Here is a 12,158-nt window from a genome sequence, read left to right as displayed (position 1 = left end):
ATCAGGCCTGTTTTCTTTTCTGCTTGCGATTCCTGAGAAAATGCCCGCTTAGACCCCCTGCAGAATCAGTTTCTCCTTCTTTTTTTTTTTTCAAGAGAATTTTAAGAGCCGCTTGTGCTGGCGGCAAAAATGTTCACGTTCACACCCAAAAAGGCGCAAAACACCCGTTTTAACCTGCAACAAGCTGCGGGCATCAGCTAAAAGACCAAAACAAACTTTGTGCAGATTTATGCCACACCTCACACCCCAGCTGTCCACAAAAAAAAAAAAGAACCCCATAATTTTGTTGTGAAAACATTACAGCTTTATTCTCACAAGTTTAATTTTTCATTTAGGGTTTCTTGTCATAAAAATTAAACCAATCACGGCCCCCGTAATGACTTTATCAAGAACATAAAAGCATGCTCAAGTAATGGATATCTGTCGCATATGCACGAGAGCATTTCGAAACATGCAATCACAGATGCAAACACACGCACGCACACACACACACACACACACACACACACACACACACACACACACACACACACACACACACACACCTTCTCAGACTTCATTCATAACAAACAGAAGGAGGGGTGATTACATCACGGGCTGCAGCCAATCAAGTGGAGGAGCACGCTATAAAGCAGAAGCCCATTCTGGCTTTTGGGGACACAAGGAGTGTCAACTCGGGCCTGAGCATTTGGGAATTTGTTGACTCCTCTCGGATTGCATCTCTTTGTTTCAAGGTTTGTTTCACTTCTTCAACTTCATATAGGCGTCGAATTCCTACTATTGTAAAATCGCGATCGGTTAATCGGATTTCATTTGCAGATGTTTTGCTGTATATTGACGCTTTCATTGATGTTCAGTTAAAATGAATCAATAAAATGATCAAAGGTGCAGTACTTAGTTGTTCTCGGTATGCTTCCCTGCCCCAACGCTCCTTTGCCTCTATTTCCAGGAGCTTTGATATTCCAGCCAGAAATTTCCAAGTCGGTTGCCATGGCGCTAATGACACTACCGCTAGTGGGGGTCTTGTCTGTGTCGGAGGGACTGGTGGCCGTGACCACGTTGTGTTTGGTCTACCTGTTGCTCAAGTCCATGCGCGGCGACATTCCCAAGGGGCTCCGAAGGCTCCCGGGGCCCAAGCCCTTCCCCATCATCGGCAACCTGCTGCAATTGGGGAAAAGACCTTACCTGAGCCTTACCGCCATGAGCCAGCGCTACGGCCCCGTTTTCAAGATCCAGATCGGCATGCGTCCCGTGGTGGTGCTGAGCGGCGGCGAAACGGTGCGACAGGCGCTCATCAAACAGGGAGAGGATTTCTCGGGCAGGCCCGACCTGTATTCCTTCCGCTACATCAACGACGGCGAGAGTTTGGCCTTTAGTACCGACCAGGCGGGTGTGTGGCGGGCTCGCCGAAAGTTGGCCTACAGCGCTTTGAGATCTTTCGCAACTCTGGACGGCACCTTGCCGCAGTACTCGTGCATGCTAGAGGAGCATATCTGCAAGGAGGGCGAGTATCTGGTGAAGCAGCTGGAGAAGGTCATGAAAGTCGACGGAAGTTTCGACCCCTTTCGGCATATCGTCGTCTCCGTTGCCAACGTCATCTGCGGAATGTGCTTCGGACGCCGTTACGACCACGACGACCAAGAGCTTCTGAGTTTGGTGAACCTGAGCGATGAGTTCGGACAGGTGGTGGGCAGCGGCAATCCCGCCGACTTCATCCCGGCTCTTCAGTATCTACCCAGCGCCAGCATGAAGGCGTTTGTGAACATCAACGCCCGTTTTAACACCTTTGTCAGGAAGATTGTGGTTGACCACTACGCCTCTTTCAACAAGGTATCGCCCACCCAATCATAAATCACCATTTCTTCCAATTTCAATTTTGTTCAACTTTTGAATTCTTTGAGAAACACAATCAAAACAATCACATCCAAAGTTTTTGTTGAATTTCTGTGACATCACACAAAATGCACAAACGCTACAGTGGTTTTGTGTTCAAAATCTTCGAATACATTTAAATTTTGCTAAAAAAAAGTGTTTTAATGAGTTTAGATGTTTTAAAATTATAACCAGTGGGTTAAAACTGTGTACTGACCAAAAGCGTCCAAATTTAGGACAACATTCGGGACATCACCGACTCCCTCATCGATCACTGCGAGGACAGGAAGCTGGACGAGAATTCTAACATCCAGGTGTCCGATAACAAGATCGTAGGGATCGTCAACGACCTCTTCGGAGCAGGTTGGTTGGAGCTCTTCTTTTGACTTTACTCGTTAGCATAGCCATCTATCTTGATTAGGTTCAGTGGTTACTGAAGATCTCTGGTGGCTAAGGTCTTCAGGCTTTGTGGCATGTTTTCAAGTTATGGGGGACCACCAAAGGGACTGACTGGTAGTCTACAGTCTAGGATACTATTGTAGATCTTTGGAGGTGAGTGTCTCGTAGTGTAACATCCTAGATGGGGGATTTCTCATAGCCACCTTTCAGTCACGTCAACAATGAGGATATCTGGTGTGGCTCTTGAGGTCATTAGAGATCATTTGTGGTTCCAGGGATGTTACGACATCTGACTATTGCACCGTCAGCATTGATCAAAAGTTAACTTTCAATCGATAAACTGAAGTTCCATTCCACTTTAGGGTTCGACACCATCTCGACCGCCCTGTCTTGGTCCGTCATGTACTTAGTGGCTTACCCGGAGATTCAGGAGCGGCTTAATCAGGAGCTGAGTAAGTACCTGAAAGTGGAATTGCCCCTTCCTACATCTGAGCAGACAATTGATCAATTTCTTTCCTTTTCCAGAGAACAAAGTGGGACTTCAGCGCTCTCCCCTTTTATCCGACAAAGCCAACCTGCCCCTCCTGGAGGCCTTCATCTTGGAAATCTTTCGTCACTCGTCGTTCCTGCCCTTTACCATCCCCCACTGGTAAGGTTGATTTTTGCAGATGTAGTGACATCTAATTCATGACCTTCATCTCTTCCTAGCACCACAAAGGACACATCTCTGAACGGCTTCTTCATTCCTAAAGACACCTGCGTCTTCATCAATCAATGGCAAATCAATCACGACCCGTAAGTAGAACGCTAACTCGATAATGGCCTGGTTTACGGTGAAGTTAGACTGACCACAAAATTTTTCTCCGCATCTTTCAGTGAGCTCTGGGAGGATCCGACATCCTTCAACCCGGAGCGTTTCTTGAGTGACGACGGCACGGAGCTTAATAAGCAAGAAGGCGAGAAGGTGATGATATTCGGCCTGGGCAAGCGCCGTTGTATCGGCGAGGTCATCGCGCGGCAGGAAGTCTTCCTCTTCTTGGCTATTATCGTCCAGAGGCTGCAATTCCACACCATACCAGGCGAGCCCGTGGACATGACGCCCGAGTATGGCCTCACCATGAAGCACAAACGCTGCCATCTGAGAGCCACCCTGCGACCTCTTGACATGCAGTGAAGACTAAGGTCTACGAACAATGCGCTGAGCTTGGAAAATAAACAAGAACAATAACTGTCACAATTACGGACAATGTGCATTTCAGTTCATATTTCAAGATGTGTTTTTCAGACAAAAACGGAGGTTAGATTCCCATAAAAATTGATGACAAGGCGAACCCTGGAGTAGCGAATCACAAATCAGCAAGGGGACACTTTACTTCCTTGACACCGATTGATTCAATGCTTTACCTTTCTGTGTAGGCAATGTTTGGCAGCATCCTTTGGCATTTTTCAGAAAGGAATATTTGGGTGAATTTCGGAAGTGCGAATCACAAACGGGTTTAATATATTCCTCTCTCTGTGATTCAGTTTAAGTCCCGCCTCCTGGCTCAGCAACACTGATTGGTCACCATGCCACTTTACAATTCCGCAACTGTAATATAAGAAAGTGACTTTTAAGTCACATTATACTGTATGTAGTAATATCAATGGCATTTTTGTGGAACATTATGGACACATGGGCCAGAGTGTCAGAATGTAATGTACAGGACATCAAATTGAAGTCAAGCAGCTAATGATGATGTGAAGATCAATTTCTTACAAATGTCCTTGTTGTGGTTTTGAGTCCCGCTGCTATCCTGTGACTCGTAATGAAATACATATGAGTTTATACTGTTTAGATTTTATAATCCAATATAATGTGGATTTAAGGACACTGAAGCTAAAATGTGATTTTGTGTTTTTATCAAGTATTTTGTAAAGTAAATTTATGTGTCTAATATATCGGGGGGATCTGTGCGTGTGTAAATTTGATTTGCCAGGATACCAAAAAAAATTCTTTTTTTTGTAAGACAACAGTAAGCTAGACAATTTTGCATCGCTATCATTCTGAAGATGTGATGGCCGACACAATAAAAAAGTGCTCATCTCAAGTTTGCTTCATTTAAAATACATATTTTGAAAACAGTACAGATATAGCAACTAACTCGGAAAACTGGGTAAAAAATAACAATTTTGTCATTTTATATCTGACTGGTTGCCATCCATATAATTAACACAACATGCTGAAATAATAACCAAGATTGAACAGAAAGGAGGGAACCAAATATAAACAAACTGATGAGACAAGGAACACCTGAACAAGACACAAGTGGAGCTGATTGGACAATAAAAGGGGCGGGGCTAATGAGAATAAGATGGGAAACAATGATCTAATGAGGAATACAAAGAAAACGAACACAAGGAAAACATAATACTGACAAAATGGACGAGAAAAGCACACCAACTGAGAACTTGACAGCTACTTTGTTTCAATGTTGGTTGGTAAAAAAAAATGTTTAAGAACTATTATATATATTTTGTATATTTTGGATGGTGCATTCGTAAAACACAGCAAATTTGTTTCAGTCAAAGCTTTTAATAAACAAAGTCAGAGACTATTTTCTGGAAACGTTTAACATGTTCCTTTCCTGCAACGTGCGTTGATTAATATTGTGTCTTGTGGAAACAAGGAGGCCGGGAAAGCCGAGCGGTGTTGTGTCTATTCACGACATGCTGAGGTTATCCGGGATGTGAACGGGAACATCGCATGAAGCAAAAAGCACAATATTGAGGGTCAGCTGCAGTCCAGTTCCTGAAATGGCGTTCAGGTGAGAAAGTCACCAAATGTTGCCATCCGGGGGAAGAGAAATTGTCTGTTGCTATTAGAAACCGTAATTAACTGTACAAGTTTAAGTTACATGATAAAATTCAATATGTCTACTTAGACGGATGCAAAATGTTTGTAGAAAATTTAATTTCTTAATCGTTTCCTGTCAGACAAGTGGAAAAATCAAAGTCCCATGATTTGTTGTTTTTTTTTTGCTGACTCATCATGAAAGTGAATTACCTATTTTGATACACTTCGTGACAGTGATTTATTTTCGGGCTTGATGAACATAACGGAAGGAAATGTGACACGTTGTCATTGTGCAACTTGTATTTTTTCTCATCGTCAGAAAGAATGACGAGCCAGAAATGTAGCAATGACTTGCAGATTTCGATGGAGACGCACGTAAAATCGAGCTGTTGGAATGTCTGTAAATTTAATGATGACTTTTCCATGGCATGCAAAAGGATATGACTAATGAAGCGCAGGACAAAGTGAATGGAAGCTAGCCAGGGCCAAACAATGTCAAGCGGGCAATGCGACGCTGATAAATTCTTACCAGTTAGCTGGCTATTGTTCTTTGTGTTTTTAAAAACAACAATTTGATATCACCACAAAACATTATCTGACAGGCACAAAGGAATGTTTGTTTTTACTTGATTTTAAGAAAAAAAAGCTACTGATGGTCGAGTCTTGCGTAATGCCTGGAAGCTGTTGCTGGAATATAACGTTTTAAAAAAAATCAATGCTGTTTTCACTTCCCAAAAATCTGTGTTTTTTTCATTTTTTTTTTCAAAATTGAAAATATATAATCTAAAAAAAAAATATATATATATATATATATATATATATATATATATCATCTCAAAAGGTTGAGATGTTTGATGATATATATAAATATATATATAAATATAAATATAAATATAAATATAAATATATATATATATATATATATATATATATATATATATATATATATATATATATATATATATATATATATATATATATATATATATATATATATATGTATATATATATATATATATATATATATTTAGCTCGGCATTCCGCAATTAGCAGAGGTCAGCGTTTTCCAGGGGTCGGCAGGAAGCTCGTGTGCACAACTCATCAGTTAAACTCACTTTCACACACAATGGAGGAGTTGCCTGTGGATATTTTTAAAAAGAGGTATACAAGGTTGAACTTTATACGCCATTGCCGGGTTAAATGGTTAGAGCTTACGGTTAGAGATTCTTCATCATCATCATCATCGTCATGTTAAACCGAACCAACAGCAAATTTGACCAGAGAGAGAGCCCAGGTATTTTCGTTAGTGTTGTTCTGGTGTCTGATTTGTCCGAGAACATTGTTGTTGGAGTTTTCAACCACTTGTATATAAATAATGTGTGAAAAATAAAAGTATATATTGTTTAAAATTCTTGAACTTTCATCATCCTAGTCCGTACTCAGCCCCCACCACCACCACCACTCGATTCCCATAGCGTGCTAGCGGCTCGTAGCAAAGTTCCTCTTTACAATATGTGTGTGACTAAGATCAATAAACATTCCTCCCTCCCTTTGGCATGTCAGCTAGTTAAGAGAAGTCCAATGCCTTTCATGCCTGCATTGTCGTCCTCCCCCAATCTGCTGTGTACAGGAAACACGCCCCCCCCCCACCCCCCAACCCACCCCTCGCACCCTGACCGGACAGGAAGCAGTCTTGTCCCAGAGTGCTTGGAAAAGGCCAGAGCGATATCAATTGTGGAAGTTTATCTTGGGGAGTTTTTATTTTAATCTGCCGCTCTCAGGCGTGTGGCTGGGTAACGGTGGGCCAACGTGCCTCGGGGCCCGGGCGGGGCCGCCGCCTTTACACGCGATGCCATACCATCCTGAGAAGCCCCCCACCCCCCTCGGTTTTTCCTCCTCAGCGACAAACAAGGGAAAGCAGGGTGGGCCGTTCAGGAATGTTGCTGTGATATCTTTCATTGATCTGTGTGGGAGAACACGACGGGAACTCTAAGTGGGAATGATGTTCTAAAGTCCCAGTGAGATTCCCCTGAGAGCGAAACGACATTTGGTAACAGGTACACTTTGTCCATGCTAACACTGTACGGACAAAATATTGAGTCGCCGCCATTTTGAACCCACACCTACGTTTTAAATCACTTACCTTGAGAGGGCCTGTTAGCTCCGCCTCTCAAATTGTATTTGTCCCGATGCCCACTGTACTGGGTTTGTCACTATCGAATATTTTTACAATTGATTACCTTATCGATTATTCCATCGAATAATCGGATACATTTTGAATTTACATTCAAATATTAAACTCTTATGCTATTCAATGACTAAACTAGTCTCCCATATTATTCTTTGTTGTTTATTGAGTGATTCCAAAAAAACAAATAAGCGACAATTTAGTCTTGTCTAAACTGAAGCTGCCGATTTCTCGACGTGTTTGACTTGGACTGCCGCCTGCTTCCTTTCGGATGTGCCGATGCATGGCGTGACAAAACATATCCGCGCCAATGATAATGTTGATATTTGCGCGAGTAATGTCGCTAGCCGCTCTGTTTGCAATTTAGCGAAGCCCACACTCATCTGTGTTTGCAGAACAGTTACTTTTAGAAAAATGACTGGTTTCCTAAAAAGACAAAAACTCCCGTCTGTTACTCCTGTTGTGGTTTTGGGTTAGTTGGACACTTTTTTTTTTTTTCTTTTCTCACCTTGCGTGACAGTCTGTAGTGTCTTGGCTGTCACAATGATAAGTAGCGTGCGACTTTACCTGCTCCGCTCCTGGTTAGCGTGAGAGCTAAGGGCTGAAGGCCAGGTTTTTCCAGTTTTTCTTTTTTTCCTCTCACTTTCTTTCACTTTGTTTGCGTGCTTACATTTATGTAAATTTGACCAAGTAGGAAGTTGCTACTTAGTGACAAGCTAATTTTCTATTGTTTTTGTCTCTTTGAATTAAGAATGGGTGATGTGGTCATTTTAGGTTCAGATGCTAAACAAGTTTCAAAGCCATTTTTTTCTCAATATTTTACACAGAAATTATACAACGTTATAATATGATGTCAACGTTATATATGATCATATTTTGTAATGGCGACAGTCCAATGATTTCAGTTTCCATTCTTTTCTTTGGGAAGAATTTATTTTAAATCTGAACAAAATGGTTGGTTGACTTTTGAATCTCTGTCAAGGAACCTGCGTGCCTTACATAACTGAACACAAACATACGCAATAAGTGTGCGGCACGCCATTGCAGGTCCAAGGTTTGCATGATGCATGTCAATGTGAGGAAGGTGGCGAGTTGAGAAGCAAGGCGACGGATTGCGTAACAAACACACGAGAACATTATTTCGACTGCCAACGCTTCAAACAATTCGGTGAAGTAAGCCAGACGACAAAGCACATCAAAACAATATCAAACAACAAAAACAACAGATTTGGATTTCCACACCGACACTCCGACGAGAGCAGCCACTTCTTGACATCGACTCAAATCGCAACACGGCTTGTGAAAGTCCAATTTGGCCTACATCCAACAACGAGCCGTCATCCTTCGTCATGCTCGAGGGATCGTTTCCAAGCGCAAGTTTATTTTAGCGCCACTGCATACTCACCGCTACACGCCGTAGCTTGCTGATAGATGTCTTTGTTTTTGAACACTGGGTTGGTTCTATGCGGAAATCAAAGACAACTAAGACACTGTTACGGCTCTGATGCAACATGTTGACAACGGGAAAGTCATTTCTCCCATCGTCTTGTGTTGTTTGTCCAATTGGTATTTCATACCCCGACGTTGACATCATCCGATGATCCAGTGGTGGGATGCCAATTAAATTTAAGGATGTTGCTTACGTACACATATATATGCATATGTATCAATATATACTATCTCTGAGCGCATAAGAAGGTAGAAAAAAACTACTTTACGTCATAGAAGACGTTCAACGTGACGAATTATCCAATTCCGGGTGGAAAATGGTAAAAATGACAGCACTGTAATGCTTTCTTTTCACGTTAGCGTGTAAACAAAAGTGGTGTCGTGTGAACAGCCTCTCAGAGGCTCACCTGTCAGAATACTTGAGCAGCAATTAGCGCACGCCATCGCGACTCCCACTTCCTGCTGGCCCGACACACCACGCAAGAGTTTGCATGACAAGAGCCACTTGACGCTTCCTGTCGCGCCCTGGACCGTATTTACAAGGGCAAAACAATAGTGGCAGGGAACAGGGTCAAGATGAGGGGGGTCACGTGTGCTGGTGTAATTGTCTTGTGCGTGTTTGCGTGATGATCGCCAGCGTGATGAAGCGTGATAGTGTGCACACACAACTGGCAAGGCCATCAGGTTCTTGGCGAGCGAGCTGAGAGGTCCACGGGGGGCCATTATGTACTTAACAGGCTCCCGGCAGCTTTAGTTATCAAAGACATCCTGAGCCGGCCAGTTCCCTGCAGCTTGACTTTCATTACCCTGCTAATGTGCCACTAGCTGGGCAGCACGAGGGATTAGCTAAGGGTCCCTTTAAAAGGTCGCCACTTTGCACAGAAACAAAATGGTGTCATTCGGAATAGACGGGCCGCTTATGCTCCTTGTGTAAGCTATCTTGGGAAGAAATGGTGACGAAACCGGTTAGTTAGTTAGTTAGTTAGTTAGTTAGTTAGTCAGTCAGTCAGTCAGTCAGTCGGTCGGTCGGTCGGTCGGTCGGTCGGTCGGTCGGTCGGTCAGTCAGTTAGTTAGTTAGTTAGTTAGTTCACTCATTTGTCCGTCTGTCTGTTTGTTGGCTAGCTCATTAGCTAGCTCGTTAGATCATTTGTTGGTTAGTTTCTTTTGGGTTGGTGGTAACTCAGTATGTCAATTGGTCAGGCGGTTAATTGGATGATTACCAGAAACACACAGAAGCAACGTTTTTTTAAAACCTTAACAAAGTTCTATTTTCATATTCCTTTGTTGGCTAGTTCATCCATTTGTTTAAATTGAGCTTTTTTGTTGTATGTCCTGCTACCTATAGAACTGCGCTCGAACGTGTGCCATTTTAGTTGTTTTTGTAAAGTATCTCAATGAAAAAAACCTCAATTGGGGTCAATATCATGAAATAAATCTCTCGGGAGCCTTAGCTGCTCTGCTGCTTGAACCTTTGTTGCCTCATCGGGCAGTCGCGGGGTCAAATACTGTGGTCAAGGATACTTGAGGACAACAAGGGGGAGGCATTTTGAACCCTCATTGTTTGGGCAGCTGGAGTGTGGGATAAACTGTAAGTCATTCATGAGCCCGTTTGAGCGGTTAACGTCTTGGCATTAGCATCAAGCCTTATTTGGCTCTTTGCGTACGTACAAGCATAAAAATATTCGGATAGCCCAGGTTGCCGCCGCTCTCGGCATTCTCCCCATTGCGTGACTGCTCAAGCTCCACAAACTTGCACGGACACTTGGAAGGCCACAATGACTGTTCCATCAATTTTCCTGAGTGCATCCAAGGTGAATTAGATTGACGATACACTGGACCCTTCATTTTGTCTAAGCGCCGCAAAGTCTTAACTTGGTCTTGACTCCACAAATTCCTGTTTTGACTCGGTCAAAGCAAGTTTTTCCCACAATTATTGAAGCATTTTGCATTCCTTAGATCTGATGGTACCCCAACTCACAGAAATACCACAGGAAGCGTGATGATATGATTTGATAATATAATCTATATGATGTGAATAATAAATGGTAATTTTCAAAGTGTCAAATTCTTGGTTTTGTCTTTTCAAAGACTTGGTTTAACTTGGTTTCGACTCCTCAAAGTCTCGACTTTGGCAGATGTTCATTGGCTTGTCTTTTTTTTTTGTTTTGGTAGCATGCTAACCTAATGTGTGTATGTTATGACTGAAAAAGCATCCGGGGTGTGGGAAATTGAGGGTGCCTTGGGAAGAGGTCATTCCCACTTGGAAGTGGGTGTCTCAGGTGGGCCTGCCTTGTGTTTGTTATGTTTTGTTGAGGCTACTGATCTTGCCTTTTGTCGAGCAGATAGAACATATCCTCTCGGATGGGAAGAAATTACCTCATGAGGAAGATAGGGGAGTTTTTCCACTGGGAATCGGTTTCTTGTCTTACAAGTATGGACCTGAGAAGCTGTATGGGTGTCTACCTGTTTGTTATCTTAGAGCTTAGGTTTCTGGTTTATTTCCTCTGTAAGGTGTGATTTGACGTCTTAAATCTAAGTTATGCGTTCAGTCTCGTGGCATGGAAGTTTATCTGGAATTTTTATCTGCATCTTTGAAAACGAGGGTGGCTCTTCTTTAATTTAGATACGCTCATATGAATTTGGCCACATCTAAATTGGTTCACTTGAATCATGTAAGTGATTGATTGATCATTTATCAGGTGACGTTAGGTTATTTCCCAAGCGTAACACCAAAAATTCTATGTGATCATCCTGTGTCTAATAAGTGATTGTCACAGGTAGACCACATCAACAAATAACGACAAAAAAGTGTCTTAGTGGATTATAATCACAAATGCTGCAGACTTGAACCACTGGGTAGAATGTGCTCATGCAAGAACAACCACCAACATAGAAAAATGCTGCCCTCTAGTGGATAAAGCGTTGTCATTGACTGCAAATAAATGTTTTTGAGTCCCTGAAAATTTCTGCACTCTATATAAAATTACTGTAATTCTTAAATGTCATATTTATGTTAAACCTCTTTCATTAGAAGTTTACCACCTTGATCGATGCATTAAAAAGCGAGAACATACGTCCCTGGGTCCATTTGTGGTCTTCAGCATCCTTAAAAAAAAAAACTATTGACACGGCCTGCAACCGTATTTGGTGTAAGAACTTTATAAATCATTTTTGCTTTGAATGGCAAAAGGTTATACGTATTCATATTTTGTCACCGGTGGGCAGAAGTTTTTCATTTCTGGAATGACCCGTATCCCTCCAAATGACGCTTATTTTCGTTAAAGAGGAAAGAATCACAAACAAAGTTGGTACTAGTAACAAGTCGACCATCGGTTGATTATCGCCTGTTGTGTTGGCCGCCATTTTGGCCGCTGGGTTGTGCTCGTCGACCGTGAAGCTCAACCAGCTGCTAATCGC

General features: G+C 42.3%; 1 protein-coding gene across 1 annotated transcript; it reads left to right on the top strand.

The window, feature by feature from the left end:
• The first annotated feature begins 582 nt into the window (after positions 1-582).
• Positions 583-4,358, top strand: cyp1a (cytochrome P450, family 1, subfamily A). The gene is made up of 7 exons (XM_085906827.1): positions 583-734; positions 950-1,830; positions 2,109-2,235; positions 2,634-2,723; positions 2,797-2,920; positions 2,980-3,066; positions 3,148-4,358. Exons 2-7 carry the CDS (start codon positions 991-993, stop codon positions 3,443-3,445), a joined length of 1,566 nt encoding a protein of 521 aa, XP_085762953.1. The 5' UTR covers positions 583-734; positions 950-990; the 3' UTR covers positions 3,446-4,358.
• The last annotated feature ends 7,800 nt before the right edge of the window (positions 4,359-12,158 follow it).

Source organism: Syngnathus leptorhynchus, chromosome 3 (assembly GCF_054491065.1).
Source record: "Syngnathus leptorhynchus isolate UIUO chromosome 3, UIUO_Slep, whole genome shotgun sequence".
In the NCBI taxonomy this organism is placed as follows: domain Eukaryota; kingdom Metazoa; phylum Chordata; class Actinopteri; order Syngnathiformes; family Syngnathidae; genus Syngnathus; species Syngnathus leptorhynchus.
The sequence above is the reverse complement of the archived record's forward strand: the minus strand, read 5'-3'. Positions and strand labels throughout refer to the sequence as shown.

What these genes read in the sequence shown, in the direction of transcription:
- cyp1a (XM_085906827.1), top strand. Translation starts at nt 991, where the DNA reads ATGGCGCTAATGACACTACCGCTAGTGGGGGTCTTGTCTGTGTCGGAG. An exon ending in GCGGCTTAATCAGGAGCTGA is followed by an intron (nt 2,724 to 2,796) that starts GTAAGTACCTGA and finishes TTCCTTTTCCAG; the next exon opens with AGAACAAAGTGGGACTTCAG. An exon ending in TGGCAAATCAATCACGACCC is followed by an intron (nt 3,067 to 3,147) that starts GTAAGTAGAACG and finishes CGCATCTTTCAG; the next exon opens with TGAGCTCTGGGAGGATCCGA.